General features: G+C 43.7%; 1 protein-coding gene across 2 annotated transcripts in view; it reads right to left on the bottom strand.

Annotated features, from left to right (window-relative positions):
- TBX15 (T-box transcription factor 15) overlaps positions 1–13189 on the bottom strand; it is a 103299-nt gene that overhangs the window by 24067 nt on the left and 66043 nt on the right. For both annotated transcript variants that reach the window (XM_082685215.1, XM_082685216.1), the window contains exon 6: positions 4569–4633. In XM_082685215.1, the coding sequence (XP_082541341.1) occupies positions 4569–4633 (65 nt within the window). The remainder of the gene's footprint in view (positions 1–4568; positions 4634–13189) is intronic.

Raw genomic sequence — 13189 nt, 5'->3', positions numbered from 1 at the left:
GGGAAGGCAAAGCAACCACTCCCTAAGTGTGGTTTAAAGAGTGGCGACCTCCTTACACTGAAGTGTGTGAATGGCACTTCCTAAGAAAGCAGGGAGGGCCGTGACAAGCTCTGGGGACAGTGACACCACAGGGTTAACACTGTGGACTCACTGTGGATTCTGTGGGGGTTCTGAAAGGCCCAGTGAATGTCACCTCCTGTCCTCATCTGAACTCAAAATAAAGTCCGAGAAGGATGTAGGAGCCTGAAGCCACAGAGACCGAAATACCAGTTTCGTTGCTGATAGTGTGTGGACACTATGGCACAGATGTGGAAGCTGAATGAGTGGGTCAGGACTCCCCTGAAGCAAGCTAGCCTCCCAGAACAGCAGGCCTCCTCTGTTGAACTTGCCACACAGGGCAATGTACGCTGTGTGCAGGAACGTACTAGAATGTACTAGAATGTGTTAGAATGTACGCTGTGTGGAGGAAAGCAGGACCTCAAGAGTTCCTTCTCCCGGACTCAGCAATCAGAGGGGTCACTCTGGTGCCTGGTGAGGGAATGGAGAAATCGAGAGGGTAGAAGCCAGGAGTATTCTCCACAGATATCTCTTTACATGGACATAAGGATCTTCAGTCCAGCTCCCTTGAGTTCTTCTCTTTGCTCAGGACACTGCTGTTGCCCGCCAGCCCCAATCAGAAGACTCCGCAGTGAGAGGCTGGAAGGGTGGGAGAGACTCAGGAGAGGTAAGGGAAGAGAGTGCAGAGGGTGCTGTGTCCTCCCCATCTTCCCTCCACACCCCTCCCTCCCTGAGCCTTTGGATCACACTGGGATAGATTAAGATCGACAAACCTAAACATGTTTTGGTTTGAGGTTTGGCAAATTCTGTAACTCCAAAGTATTCCACAAATGTTTTGTGTTCTGCATAACCAAAAAACACTGGCCAAGAACTCCCCCCGCCCTAATTTTTAAGCCCGTGTGTTTTTAAAGGAAATGTAATCCGTATGTTTTGGGTACATTTATATGCAACTCATCAAACCATGCCCATTGCTATGAGTCATTTGATGTCTAAAATGCATGGGGATGATCATAGACTTATAAGAACTCTGGTAACACAAGAAGGGCAATAGGTGAGGCACTGGTTGGAAGGTAAGGAACTGGATTCTGGTGTTGGCAAAGAACCACCAGATCCCAGAAGATTTACAAATAATCCCCCATATCCTCATCCATCAGTCGTTCCCATCTGCAAAATGACATTAATGGTTCTTGCCCTCATCAGACCCTGCAGCCAGGGAGTGAGATTTCAAGTCTGATTATCAGGTCATTTTGAAATTTTTTAAAGACAGAATACAAGGGCCTCCATGAGTCTATACTCCCAGACTGCTGGAAGACAAAAATTACTTCTATATTCAATGATTCACCTTTGCCATCTCATGAGACAAGGGACTTCAAGGCCATTATGTCATGGTTTCTCCTGCTAGGAAGTTCAGCCTGACTTCTATTCCTCTACTAGGGAATCCCTTGTTGACAGGGGGTATAGCAAGTAGATGATAAAGCAATGAGGATGGCTGCAAAGGCAGGTGGAGAAGATACAGATTGTTTTATTTAGAAAAAAGAAGTTTCTGGGTACTTGAGTAGTACCTTTAAGTAAACGATGTGTTTTCAGAGGAAGAGTTCTCGTTTCCATATCTGTTGGGAGATAAAATACGTTGAGCTGAAACTGTTAGCATGATAGAACACGAAGTTCACAGGCTTTGAAGTCGGGAACCCGGAAGTTACTCTGCGCTCCAGCTTTGCTGTGTGACCCTACAGAGGCTGATCAAGCTCTCTGAGCCTCAGTTCCTTCATTCGTAAAATATGGGTCATTTTAAAAATTGGGGGGAAAAAAAAAACCTAAGTGAAAGGTCTGGAACACAGTAAGTGTTCAATCACAGATAATTTCGGTAATTACTTAAGTTACTTAAAGTAGCCTGAAGCTTTAAATGGGGCATACATCACAAAGAATCAACATGTTACCGGAAAAATAAATAAATAAGGCACTGAAATGGGCTAATGAGAATCCAGAGTTGTGCTTTCCATGGATTCCTTACAAAGAAGAGTAGCCCACCAGGCAGGAGAAATAATTGTCTGTCCTGAGCAGGAAGATATTCACCAGCCCCAAAGCAGACCCAAGCCAGGGCTAAATGATGAGAAGGTCCCTTCTAGCCCAGCGAGGGAACAGGAGGACCCTGGGACTTGCACCAAGATGTCATCGCAACTTCCTAACCAGAGGCAAATGCTTCAAGCTACATGGTCTAAATCACCAGACTAAAGCATGGTTCCAGTTCTAGAGCAGAGCATTGATGCTGGTCAGTGCAGCCTATCTATTTCAATTTTATGTTCTAGGTCACACCTCTGAAAAACAAGGACTCCAGAAGAAGAAAAAAAGCAAAGAAAAAAATCAAAACAATCTTTAGAGTTCCAAGAAGAAAATAAACAAATACTAAGTGTCACTGGGGATACAGGAAGAAAGAAAGAGAAAGTAGTTGAATAACTAAAGTCATTAGGGTTGACCCCTTGTGGTGTCTACGGCAGAAATTCTTAACACTTGGTCATGGAAATTTTCAAAAACTTGGAGAAAGCTATAGACCTCTCCCCAGAAAATGTACACCTGCTCATCCACACTCAATTTTCTTTATATTATTTGGGAACTCACAGAACCCTGGCAATCCACCCACAGACTCGAGCTAATGATCTTAAACTCCCTAGCAGCTTCTTTATGAAAGGCCAGCTTCTATTCTGAGCACACCATCACCAGCAAGGTCCTTAGTAAGACCAGAATGCAGAGCCCTGAAAAGGAAGCAACAGGACACCTTTCACAGGCAAGTTCTATGACCTGAACAAGGAAGGCAGGAAGAGGCCTGTCTCAAATGGAAGGAATAAGTATGCATTCCTCACCTGCTACATTTGGAAGACAAAGGTCTTCACTGAACAGGAAAGCCTGTGGCCTGAAGTTTTCAAACTAGAAGTTGAAGTGAATTTTACTTTACTCAATAGACATAATCTTAAGAAATTCTGAGGTAAGTAAAATTGGATAGCAATTTAAATGGTATTTTAAATATACAATAAGAGTTTCATTAAGAAGTGCTTCTACAGGGGGTGAAGGGTACACTTCTCATGACGAGTGCTGAGTAATATATACAATTGTTGAATCGTGATATTGTACACCTGAAAATAATACAACACTGTATGCTAACTATAGTGGAATTTAAAAAACAAATAATTTTTTTTAAAAAAGCAGTGCTTTTGGGGGGTCCTGGATCATGCAGTCAGTTAAGCACTTGACCCTTGGTTTTGGCTCAGGTCATGATCTCAGGGTGGTAAGACTGAGCCCCACGGCGGGCTCTGAGCTCAGTGAGGAGTCTGCTAAAATGTCTCTCTCCCTCTCTCTGCCCTTCCCTGTCTGTACTCCCTCTCCCTTCTTCAAATAAATAAATAAATAAATCTTTTTTTAAAAAAAAGTGTTTCCATAAATAATTTTGTAAAGGAAGTGATCACTACAGATGATTTTTAGCATAAATCTGGGTTCTAATAGAATGTGCTACACCGTTCATGAAGTTATCCTAAATATAATCCTAGATAGTTTAATCTGAAAACTCCTGCGGAGAAGATAGCAAAGGGAACTCCTGACAGTTTGTGTCATTCAGATGTAAAGAAATGCCCCAAGTGAGGGAAAGGTCTGAACACTAACGTAAAGCCTACACACTTTACAAGACACATGTGTCACATTTGTGGTTTCTGTAGGGTTTATATGAAGTGGGTTTTCTGGCTGAATAACCTTTGATAGATCTGTGTTTCCTAGCAACTTCCATTCTCCCCTAGCTCCAGGGATAACAGATTTTAATTTTATATAGGAACGGTGGGAAAGAAAGGATTTAGAGAGAAGCAGAATTAACCAGAAAAATGCCACAGTCGTTAAGACCACTTACAACAAGAGCAAACAGTCCCACAAACATCAGCGGGTCCTAAGAGTTTCCCTCCATGACAGCCTCATCCTAATGCTAGAGCATCAGGAAAGGTTGCATTCTAGAAACTATCTTTACTAAGGCAGGCAGCATCTAATGTATTTGGGGAATATTCCTTAAGAGAAAAGGCTAATTTTTTTTTAACAGTTTTTAGCTAATCTTAAAGGTGATCATCTTCTGGTAATTCTTATTTGTCCACAAGTCCTTGTTTGATAATACAAAGTAAATGAGGTTATCACTGTATGTGCTGTAGCCACCTAGAGTACTCAGCAGAAAAAGGAGCAATCGTTTCGTGGCAATAAATCACCATAAAATTTAAGTGACTGGATTACCAAGCATGATGTAGGGAGAAAAATACCATGAGGATTCTGATCTGGTCATGTACAGAGTGTTAACAAAAACCGGAAAACAGCTTTTTGATTCTCAGATCAGCTATCCATCTCTCTTTGCCTGAGTCAGCACAGAGGCATAGTGTGCAAGTGATCCCCCAAAAGCAGGAGCCAAAAGCCACCAATGGAGCATGGGGGAAGAGGGGGGAGTGGATGACGTCATGAAGAAAAGAAATGTCTTTCCCAATTATTCTTACCTGTTTCTTCCAGAATCTCTGAATCCTTTAGCAAAAGGGTTTCGATCAATTTTTAATCTGGTGATCTGGAAACAAAGAAAATAAATTATATTTATATTAACTGACTCCTTTTTGCATTGCTCCTGGAAAATTAACAGAAATCACTCTGTTGGTAACTGCTGTTGTTTTTATTTAGATTCTTTTAAGTCTGAGATTTGAATGGAAGTTGATATAGGACTTGGGCCTGGCACCCAGATGTCTGACCCACCTGACCCACTTCTCCCTAAAAACTGAGGTCTTCTCAGTATGTGACTGTAAACTCCCTTCTGCTCACCTTTCTTGCCCCAGAAAAGGTGATAAATCACTTGCCTAGACACACGAAGGCATGGAACTAGAAAACTGGGCAATGGTCAAGTCCGTGATACATGACATACAGGAAGAACTTGAAAAGCCCTTGTTGGGTGAATGAGCGAGTAAGCGAGTGAGAGTGAATGATGAACAAATGGAATGAGTCAATCCAGTCCAAAGCAATCAGAACCTTAGACAACCTGCCTCAACCTGAAAGAACCATATAATTGACCAGACTTACCATCTCACTCTAGTTTTCCCTCTCTCCCCTCGAGATGGTTCCTTTAATGACCTAAAATGTTCTTGTAAAAGACACCAAAAGTAGCTACACTTTTCTCAAGGTTGCACCCAAAGGAAAATCTATAAACGGGGGACTCAGTGGGGCAGGCTACATCCAGTCTCCAAGGCTTACAAGAAAATCAGAAGACATGAATGACTGTGTGACCCAGGCTGGATGGGTCCTTAGGAGCCATCTGGTTCAACCTCCACTCAGAGCATAAGCCCCTCTCTATCACATCTTATATTAGCCCCTCGAACTCCTCAGTGAGGGTTGTACACACCACCCCCATGCCCCCAGACTAGACCAAGCCTGACCAACAAATTCCACATGTGTTCTTACATTTCCACTTTCAGCCTTGGTCATGGGAGGCATTTTTGATATTTTTTTGTCTAAGCCAGATGTTAATGACTCACTAGCTTCAAGCAACAGAGACTTCAGGGTGGGGGTCAAGGAGCTCAGGGAAGGAGGAAAGGTGCTTTCAATGGAAGGTGATTGTAGGAAGAAGGGAATCTCATTATTAAAGATGACCTTCCCATTTCTGATCATTGCAGAGCTTATCACCAGGACGTCTGAAGTTATTTCTTACACTGCAAATCTTTTCCACGTCCCTCTTCCATCTCACTTTGTCAGAGTGGAATTTCCCAAAGCTGCAATTGTTAAAGGTCTTTAAAAGGCAATGTGAGATTCTGAGCAACAGACTCTGACTTGAAAGTACCCAAGTTAATTTTTGTTTCTCCTAAAACGTTCCTTGTTTCTAGAATGGCACACTAATAATGCAGCACTAATAATGTAGCAAAAGCAATTTTACATCTATTTTATAGACCAGAGCAGGAGCCTGAAGCTTTGGCTCTCTAAAGTCTAGTGTCTGCCTTGTGAATATTGTACGGACTTTAAAGACTGTCACTGCTTTTCTGTTTTTGACTTAAAATCCGTTCTTTCTTCCTCCATAATCCACAGCAATAAACCGCACACCATATTTTCTTTTCAAGTTAGGGTTATAATATTTTATTTTCTCTTTCAAGTTGGCTTATCCTGTCCAGCTCATTTATGATAGGGGTTTCTGATAGATGATTGTGCTGCCATGTTTTGGGGGCCTCCACAGACCCCTGTAAATAAAATGACATTCTATTTCATGGGCCTGAGAGAAAAGGTTGAAAACCTGCTTCCCACAGCTCATTCTCTCTCAGGCCAAGAGGTCTGCATGGAGATTTAATAGAAAAGTGCCACCAAATGTTAGGAAAAACAGCTCCTCTATACCGTTTCAAAGCTTTTAATGTGAGATTTAGAGAACTTTGTGTAGTTGCATACCCATTATTTATTTGTCAAGTACCTTTGTGTGCAAAGCAAGGTGACAGAAGGCACAGGTGACAGTGATACACAGTCCATATATGGCTGTGGATTGTCTGGTGCCCACCGCCCCAGAAGCTTATAATCTAAAAGAAAAAAGCAGATGTATACACTACCACATAGATGCTAACACAAGATGGGAATTGGTAAGGTTTGCAATGAAGGCAAAAGAGAGCTTCAGAGGTTAGCCGTGAGAGTCCCAAGTTGAAGAGTTCTGGGAGGTTTCACCTCAGAGACAGCACATGAGCCAGGCCTCGAAGGATGTGTAGGACTTGAAGGCAAAGTGCAAAAAGGGGAGAAAGGGAAGAATTTCATAAGACATGGCCTACGGAAGACAGAGCATGGAGGCAAAGAAGCATGACAGAATGAAGGGCACATGAGAAGCACCGAGAAGCCCAATTTGACCAGAGCACAGGGTATGGGGAGAGAGGCAGCAAAAGAGAGCAGGAGAGGCTGCCTAAGGCCGTATCTCAGGAAGCCTGTCTTGCCCTGATTAGGTGTCTGTATACCCTACAGGCAGAAGAGAGCAAGTTTAGCAATATAAACTGAACTATGACCCCAGCTGATGCTCACGCTGACCACTTTGGTGAGGTCTACCCATCCTCTAGGTAACACAGACAAATAATTTGGAGGGATAAACCAATGTATTCTCAACCTCAATGATCCACAGTCCCAAGGTTCCCATAGGAAGAGCCAGCCTGGCGGCATTCCCTCTTCACAAGCATCTCATATAGCATAGAAAGGGAATGCAAATGACAGCTGGGCCGCCAAGCCTGCTGTCCTGTGGAAGACAAGGATGTGACCTGAGGCGGATTCTTTGCAAGAGGAAAAAGAAGTAAGAGATCTTCCCCTTCCACCTCAGCAGAGTATGAAAAAAGAGGAAAGAGACCAGAGAGAAGCAAGCCCGTGGACTTGCACGTGCCTTCGCTCCCTACTCAAACCGAAATCCAGGGGTGCAGGTGGGGAGCTTCAGAGGAAAACTGGCAGCCCCCCACCCCCCACACACACATGCAGAGCCGGTCGCATCAAAGTAAAAATGCCGCCTGGTCTGAAGGCCTCCTATCGCCCTCTCTGTGGGGGAGTCAGGGACTTAGAGGTTCTCACACGCCATGAAAGGGAAGGTAGGTGGGCCTAACACAGAGGCACTACAGCCTGGGCAGGAGCCCAACAGATGACCCAGCTAAGCCCCGAGGTGAGGCTGAGCCAGCCAGGGAGGCCCAGGAGGTCCAACTGAGGCAAAAATGGGACAGCACAAGTTGAGCAGCCTTCTATCAATAGAGCACGTCCACTCAAGGGACCCAGAGTAGACATGATGGTCACCAACAAAGCCCAGTGAGGCCCATAGCAAGGGACCCACTAGTCACCGCGTGAAGACTCATAATCCCTGCAGCCTCTGCCCGGCGCACACACCACACATCTAGAGGCCATCCGGAGTAGTGTGAGAGACTCATTTAAATAGTTCATTTCCAACCCTACTCCACGGCTATGGTTATATGGAGACCCAAATATGGCTGTCAGTCTCCATCTCCCCACCTTCAACCAGCACAGTCCTCTTTTTACTAAAACTGCTACATATAACTTCAGGACTAATCTCACTTCTTCCACCCTTGTCCCTGTCCGATCTACACAGCAACTCAAGTGATCTCTGTTAAAATGTACATAGACCACGCCATTCTCGTCAGTGGCTACCCCTCTACTCGAAACTCAACCCAAACTCCTTGGCTGGTCTTGCAGGGGCCCTGGCTAGCTCCGCACCCCCACACACACTCCCCTATGCGTGGGCCACAGGCTCTTGTCAAGCTTGGCTGCTCTCAGAGCAGAAGTGCATCAAACTCAGGCCCCTCACACTCACTCTACCTCCAGAAAAAAAAAAAAAAAAAAAAAAAAAAAAAAAGTTCTTTTCTATGCTCTTCACAGAGCTGATGCCTCATTCTAGTCTCAGGCTAAATGTCACCTCCTGAGAAAGATCCTCCCTGATCATCCCTCCAGAATAGGATGCTTTCAGGTAAGAACCAGGCCTATTTCCTACACCATTTTATTAAGAACCTAACATGACATGCTCCTTGCGCTCGATGAATATTTGCTCCACGAGTGAATGAGTGAGTGAACGCATGACTGAATAATGTGGGAAAGAAGAAGGATCACCAGTCGCAAAGCCGTAACCAGCCTTAGAGAATACAGACCAGACAACTCCCTGGATCCTATCTGCTTTCACTGCAGCACCACAGACAGAAGTCTCAAATGTCCTCCTGGGCAGAACAAGGTCTATTAATTACTGTCCGTGCAGCTAAAACTATTCTGCAGCGGTCATGTTCAAAACCTGCTCCAATGACAAGGAGGAGACATGGAAAGCACAGAGGTTGGGGAAGCATTTTTCTTCCCTGATTTGATTTCCATTATCCTGATTTGTACAGTCTGCATCATCGAAGACCGTAGCACACGAAGACGTGGTTGCTGGCTTGCCACCTTTGGTTTTAATCATTTTCACTGACTTTTTGCCTGGAAACATCCAGACAGTTAATAAATGAGGTACACCTCCCAGTGCACAGTGCAGACATAAATCGCACAACCTACAAAGAAAATGAAACTTCAATATCCTGCGTATGATTTTACAATACCAAGGCTGAAAAGGCCTTCCCTTTTTAACACTCTCTTAGTTATTCTTTTTTGTTTAACCATATTGCTTTGAAAGGTGTTCATCAGGGAAGGAAAAAAAAAAAAAACTCAGTCCATATGAAAAGTAAAAAATAAAAAAACCTCTGCACTGATTTGATTGGAAAGTTAGAGCACAACTGGCTCGATAGTTTAGGATATAATGAGTGACTCAGAACTCCTATTGGATTTGCTTACACAAACCTGGCTGTGGTTTCAGACTTCCTATCTGGTTCGTGTAGCCAATTCTCATCAAGAAATAAGACTGTGTTACCTGAGGAGAACAGGGCTATGTCTTTTTGAAATCTAGTTTCCTGTTTGGGGGAAAAAAAAAATCAAGGCTCAGCAGTCCTTTTCCCCTTAGAGAAGACAAAGACTGCTGCAATGGAAATTTCCTGCTAATTCCATGAGGACATGTTGGCGTCCGCTTCTTTCAAGAAAAAGCATACAGTGGAGTCACCTTTATTCCCACCTCTGCCACTTTATTCTCCATGATGAGAATCTGGGCATGTTGTACCTTCGTCTCTGCCTTAGGCCTGCCAAGTTGGCACTCCAAGAGCAAATAATAGTAATAATAACCTCAGTATGCTAGCAGCCCTGGGAGTCTATGGGTCAGTCAGCAAGGGCGGGGGGAAGGAACGGGAAGGGGGGAAAGAAAAGCATAAAATATTTCATGAAAATAGAAACTCTTTCTTCACATTTCACGACTACTTATATCCAAAGAAGCAGGACCACAGCTATGTAAGGAAACTGGTAGTGGAGGTGTGTTGGCTAATTAGTCATTCAGTCCTTTTCCAAGCACACATTCAGTGCTGTGCACCATGGCAGACACAAATGCCTTAGATTTACACAGATGGAAGGGTCCTTCTTAATTAGTGGTTTCTGGGCTTCAGGACAATTCTAATTCCCTCCCTCCAGGGAGCGAATTTGAGGGATCAGCATTGATATTCCAGGTCTTTATCAAACAAAAAGAATTACATCTATCTAGGATCTCCTGCCATCATTATTTCATAAAATAAGTGACATTTTAGCATCAAAAAGGTTAAAAGGACAAAATAAGATACAGTCTATTTAAATGAATGCTTACAGGTATAAACTGCCCTATCCTGCCTTTATCTTTCCCATCTTTTGGTGGACTATAAAAAATGTCTCCATAGACTGGCAGCTGAGAAGCAAACCACCGATTTGCAAATGAGGATTCGGAGGTAGAGGGATTTGTCAAAGGCAGTACAGTCTGTCCGGGGCAGACCAGGTCGAGAACCTAAGTCTCCCAACTTCCGAACTACTGTTTTCTACCATATCACACCGCATTTTGAGAGCCACAGCGTTTGGTTCTCAAAAAACTCAACATATTGAGAGGAAGATTGTTCATGCACACAGCTTAGAAGGTGACAGGATCAAGAGAGAGGTACAGTGCACTAAGAGTTCGATGAGGGAAAGCTCATTCACAGCTGAAAAATGCATGGAACGTCGTAGGGGAAAACATCAGGAAGGACTATGTTTGTCCTGAACCTGAAGAATAGAAGGAAGCTAGACAGATAAAGACAAGCAGAAGGGTCATTCCTGGAAGGACAACAGCACGAGCAAAAGCAAAGCTGCTACAAAGTGCAAACAAGAGTAAAACTCTAACTAGATTGCTGAACTCTTGTGGATGTGTGATGACGACTAGTGGGAAATAAGCCCAGTAATGTAGCTGGGAACTAGCTAGAGAGGACCTAACTAAAAGACTTGAGAACTTGGGCTCAAGATCTTGGACCCTTCAGCACCGAAGAGCTGACAATTTTTGACAGAGGAAATGATGCAATCAGAGCTGTGCTCGAGGAAGACCCATCCCTCAGTGAATATGTGATGGCTCATGAGACGTTAACCACACAGTCCAGGTGACTCAGCTAGAAACCGTCACAACAGCCTAAAGTAGAGGGAGGGTAGGCCCAGAGAAAGGGCAGAAGCAATAAGATGAGAAAGAAAAAAATATTCCATCAGTAGAAGCAACAGAGTTTAGTAACGGACTGGGTGTGTGGAGTGTCAGGTGTCCAGCCAGCCTCAGTGGCAAGATGGAAACCAACAGGAAACACAGGTTTTAACAATGGAGAGGACTGGCAGGGTTGACAAAGGAATAGTGTAGCTTGGAATATCTTGTTTACAAGCAACAAAACGTCAAGCTCCCACCTTTCAAGTGTGGACTTGCGCCAACTCTACTGGTCTCAACTGTTGTGGGGGTTAAAAAAGAGTTGACACATAGGAACATTCGAATAATTTTCAATACTTGCATGTGTTGACTGCCTCTGCTTGAAAACAACAAACAACAAACAAACCACCCTCAACTAAAAACGTGCAGGAAAAAAAAAAAAAGAGGGAGAAATTGGGATTTCAGAGCTTAATAGAGAACTTAGAAAATAGAAGCCAACCCATCATTTTCTTGAAGAAGAAATCAAAACCCAGAAAGAAAATACCTAGCTCAGAATGACATAGATAGCTAGTAGTTTGTTTAGGATGAAAACCCGAGTCTCCAAATGGCTAGACCACTGCCTTTCCTTGGGAAGACTGGATAACATTTCATTTCAATTCCATTCCTTGCACTGCCCTTCTTTCACTGTGTTCCTGAACACAGTGTGGGACCCCCCACCACTGACTTTTCCTCTTTACTCTCTCATGCCTTCTAACCATTCCCTTAAAAAGAAATCCATGAAGTAAATAATTTTGCCATAAAATAGTAATTGTTCTCATTCAAGACAGTTGAGGGAAATAAAAACACAGTAGTAGGTGATCTAGCTCACAGAAGAGAATGGTTTATGCTACCCGCCATCTCCGAGACAAGTCTGAAAATGATTGCTGGGTAACAGGATGCAGACCTCCAGACTCCTGGGGGAAAGACCTGAGGTTAGTTTGCTTTACTAGAAGACACTGTGTTATATGAAAGCCCATCTATACAGCCAAAGGGAATGTTAAATAATCGTGTTCCTTGATGTATCCAGGGACTGAAGACTTATTAAACGGGCAAAAGCTGTTATCTTGATGTCAAACAGGGCAGAACTGAATATGTGTGACTCATTTATTTTGGATGTCAGCACATCATGAATTCACCAACATAACATGAGAACAGAAAGATCAAACCGGTTACCTATTGATTATAATACCTTAGAGAGACAATGCAGGTCCTCCAATTCCCAACAATCCACTTTCTCCTTAATAAGCAGTTTATTCTGGAAAACTGCCTCTACTCCCCACTCCCCTCCATGCCTGTGACCCAGCCACTGACCAATGTAGGCTGACAACTAGTGATCAGATGCTGGGTTTGTGCCGGTGACTTTATGCATGTTCCTTCCTCTAGTTCTTGTCACTCACTCCATTTTCAGGCCAGGAAACACTGAGGAAGGGAATTAAAAAACTTGTTCAAGGGGCCGCCTGGGTAGCTCAGTGGGTTAAGCCCCTGCCTTCAGCTCAGGTCATGATCTCAGGGTCCTGGGATCGAGCCCTGCATTAGGCTCTCTGCTCGGCAGGAAGCCTGGCTCCTCCTCTCTCTCTCCTGCCTCTCTGCCTACTTGTGATCTCTGTCTGTCAAATAAATAAATAAAATCTTAAAAAAAAAAAAAAAAAGAAACAAACAAACAAACTTGCTCAGGGTCATACAGTTTCCCAGTGGAAAGGTCAGAAATCAAACCAGGTTGTTACCAAATCCCACAAATTTAATCATGGTGTCCCACCTCCAACAAACCACCACTGCCCCCACCCCAGGCCAGATGAAGACAAAAATATTTATACGAGTAGAATGTCCTCAGACATGGGAACGCTGGAGATAGAATAAGTGAGAGGGATTTCAGACAGCCATGTTTTGTTCTTTCACTGACATTGCCACGGTAAGTTGTGGCTTTTTAATCTCAGTTTGGGTGACAGTGCTGACCCTTGTGGCCTCTACAACTGATCTGGGGGAAGCAGCAGAATGTTCATTCACCAGTGTTCTAGTTTGCCCTACAAACTAGATTCTAAAGTTGCAATATTGGTTGTCACATCTCTG

The sequence above is a fragment of the Mustela nivalis genome (genome assembly GCF_964662115.1).
Source record: "Mustela nivalis genome assembly, chromosome: 10".
Taxonomy (NCBI): Eukaryota; Metazoa; Chordata; class Mammalia; order Carnivora; family Mustelidae; genus Mustela; species Mustela nivalis.
This window is presented reverse-complemented; position numbering and strand designations above follow the sequence as displayed.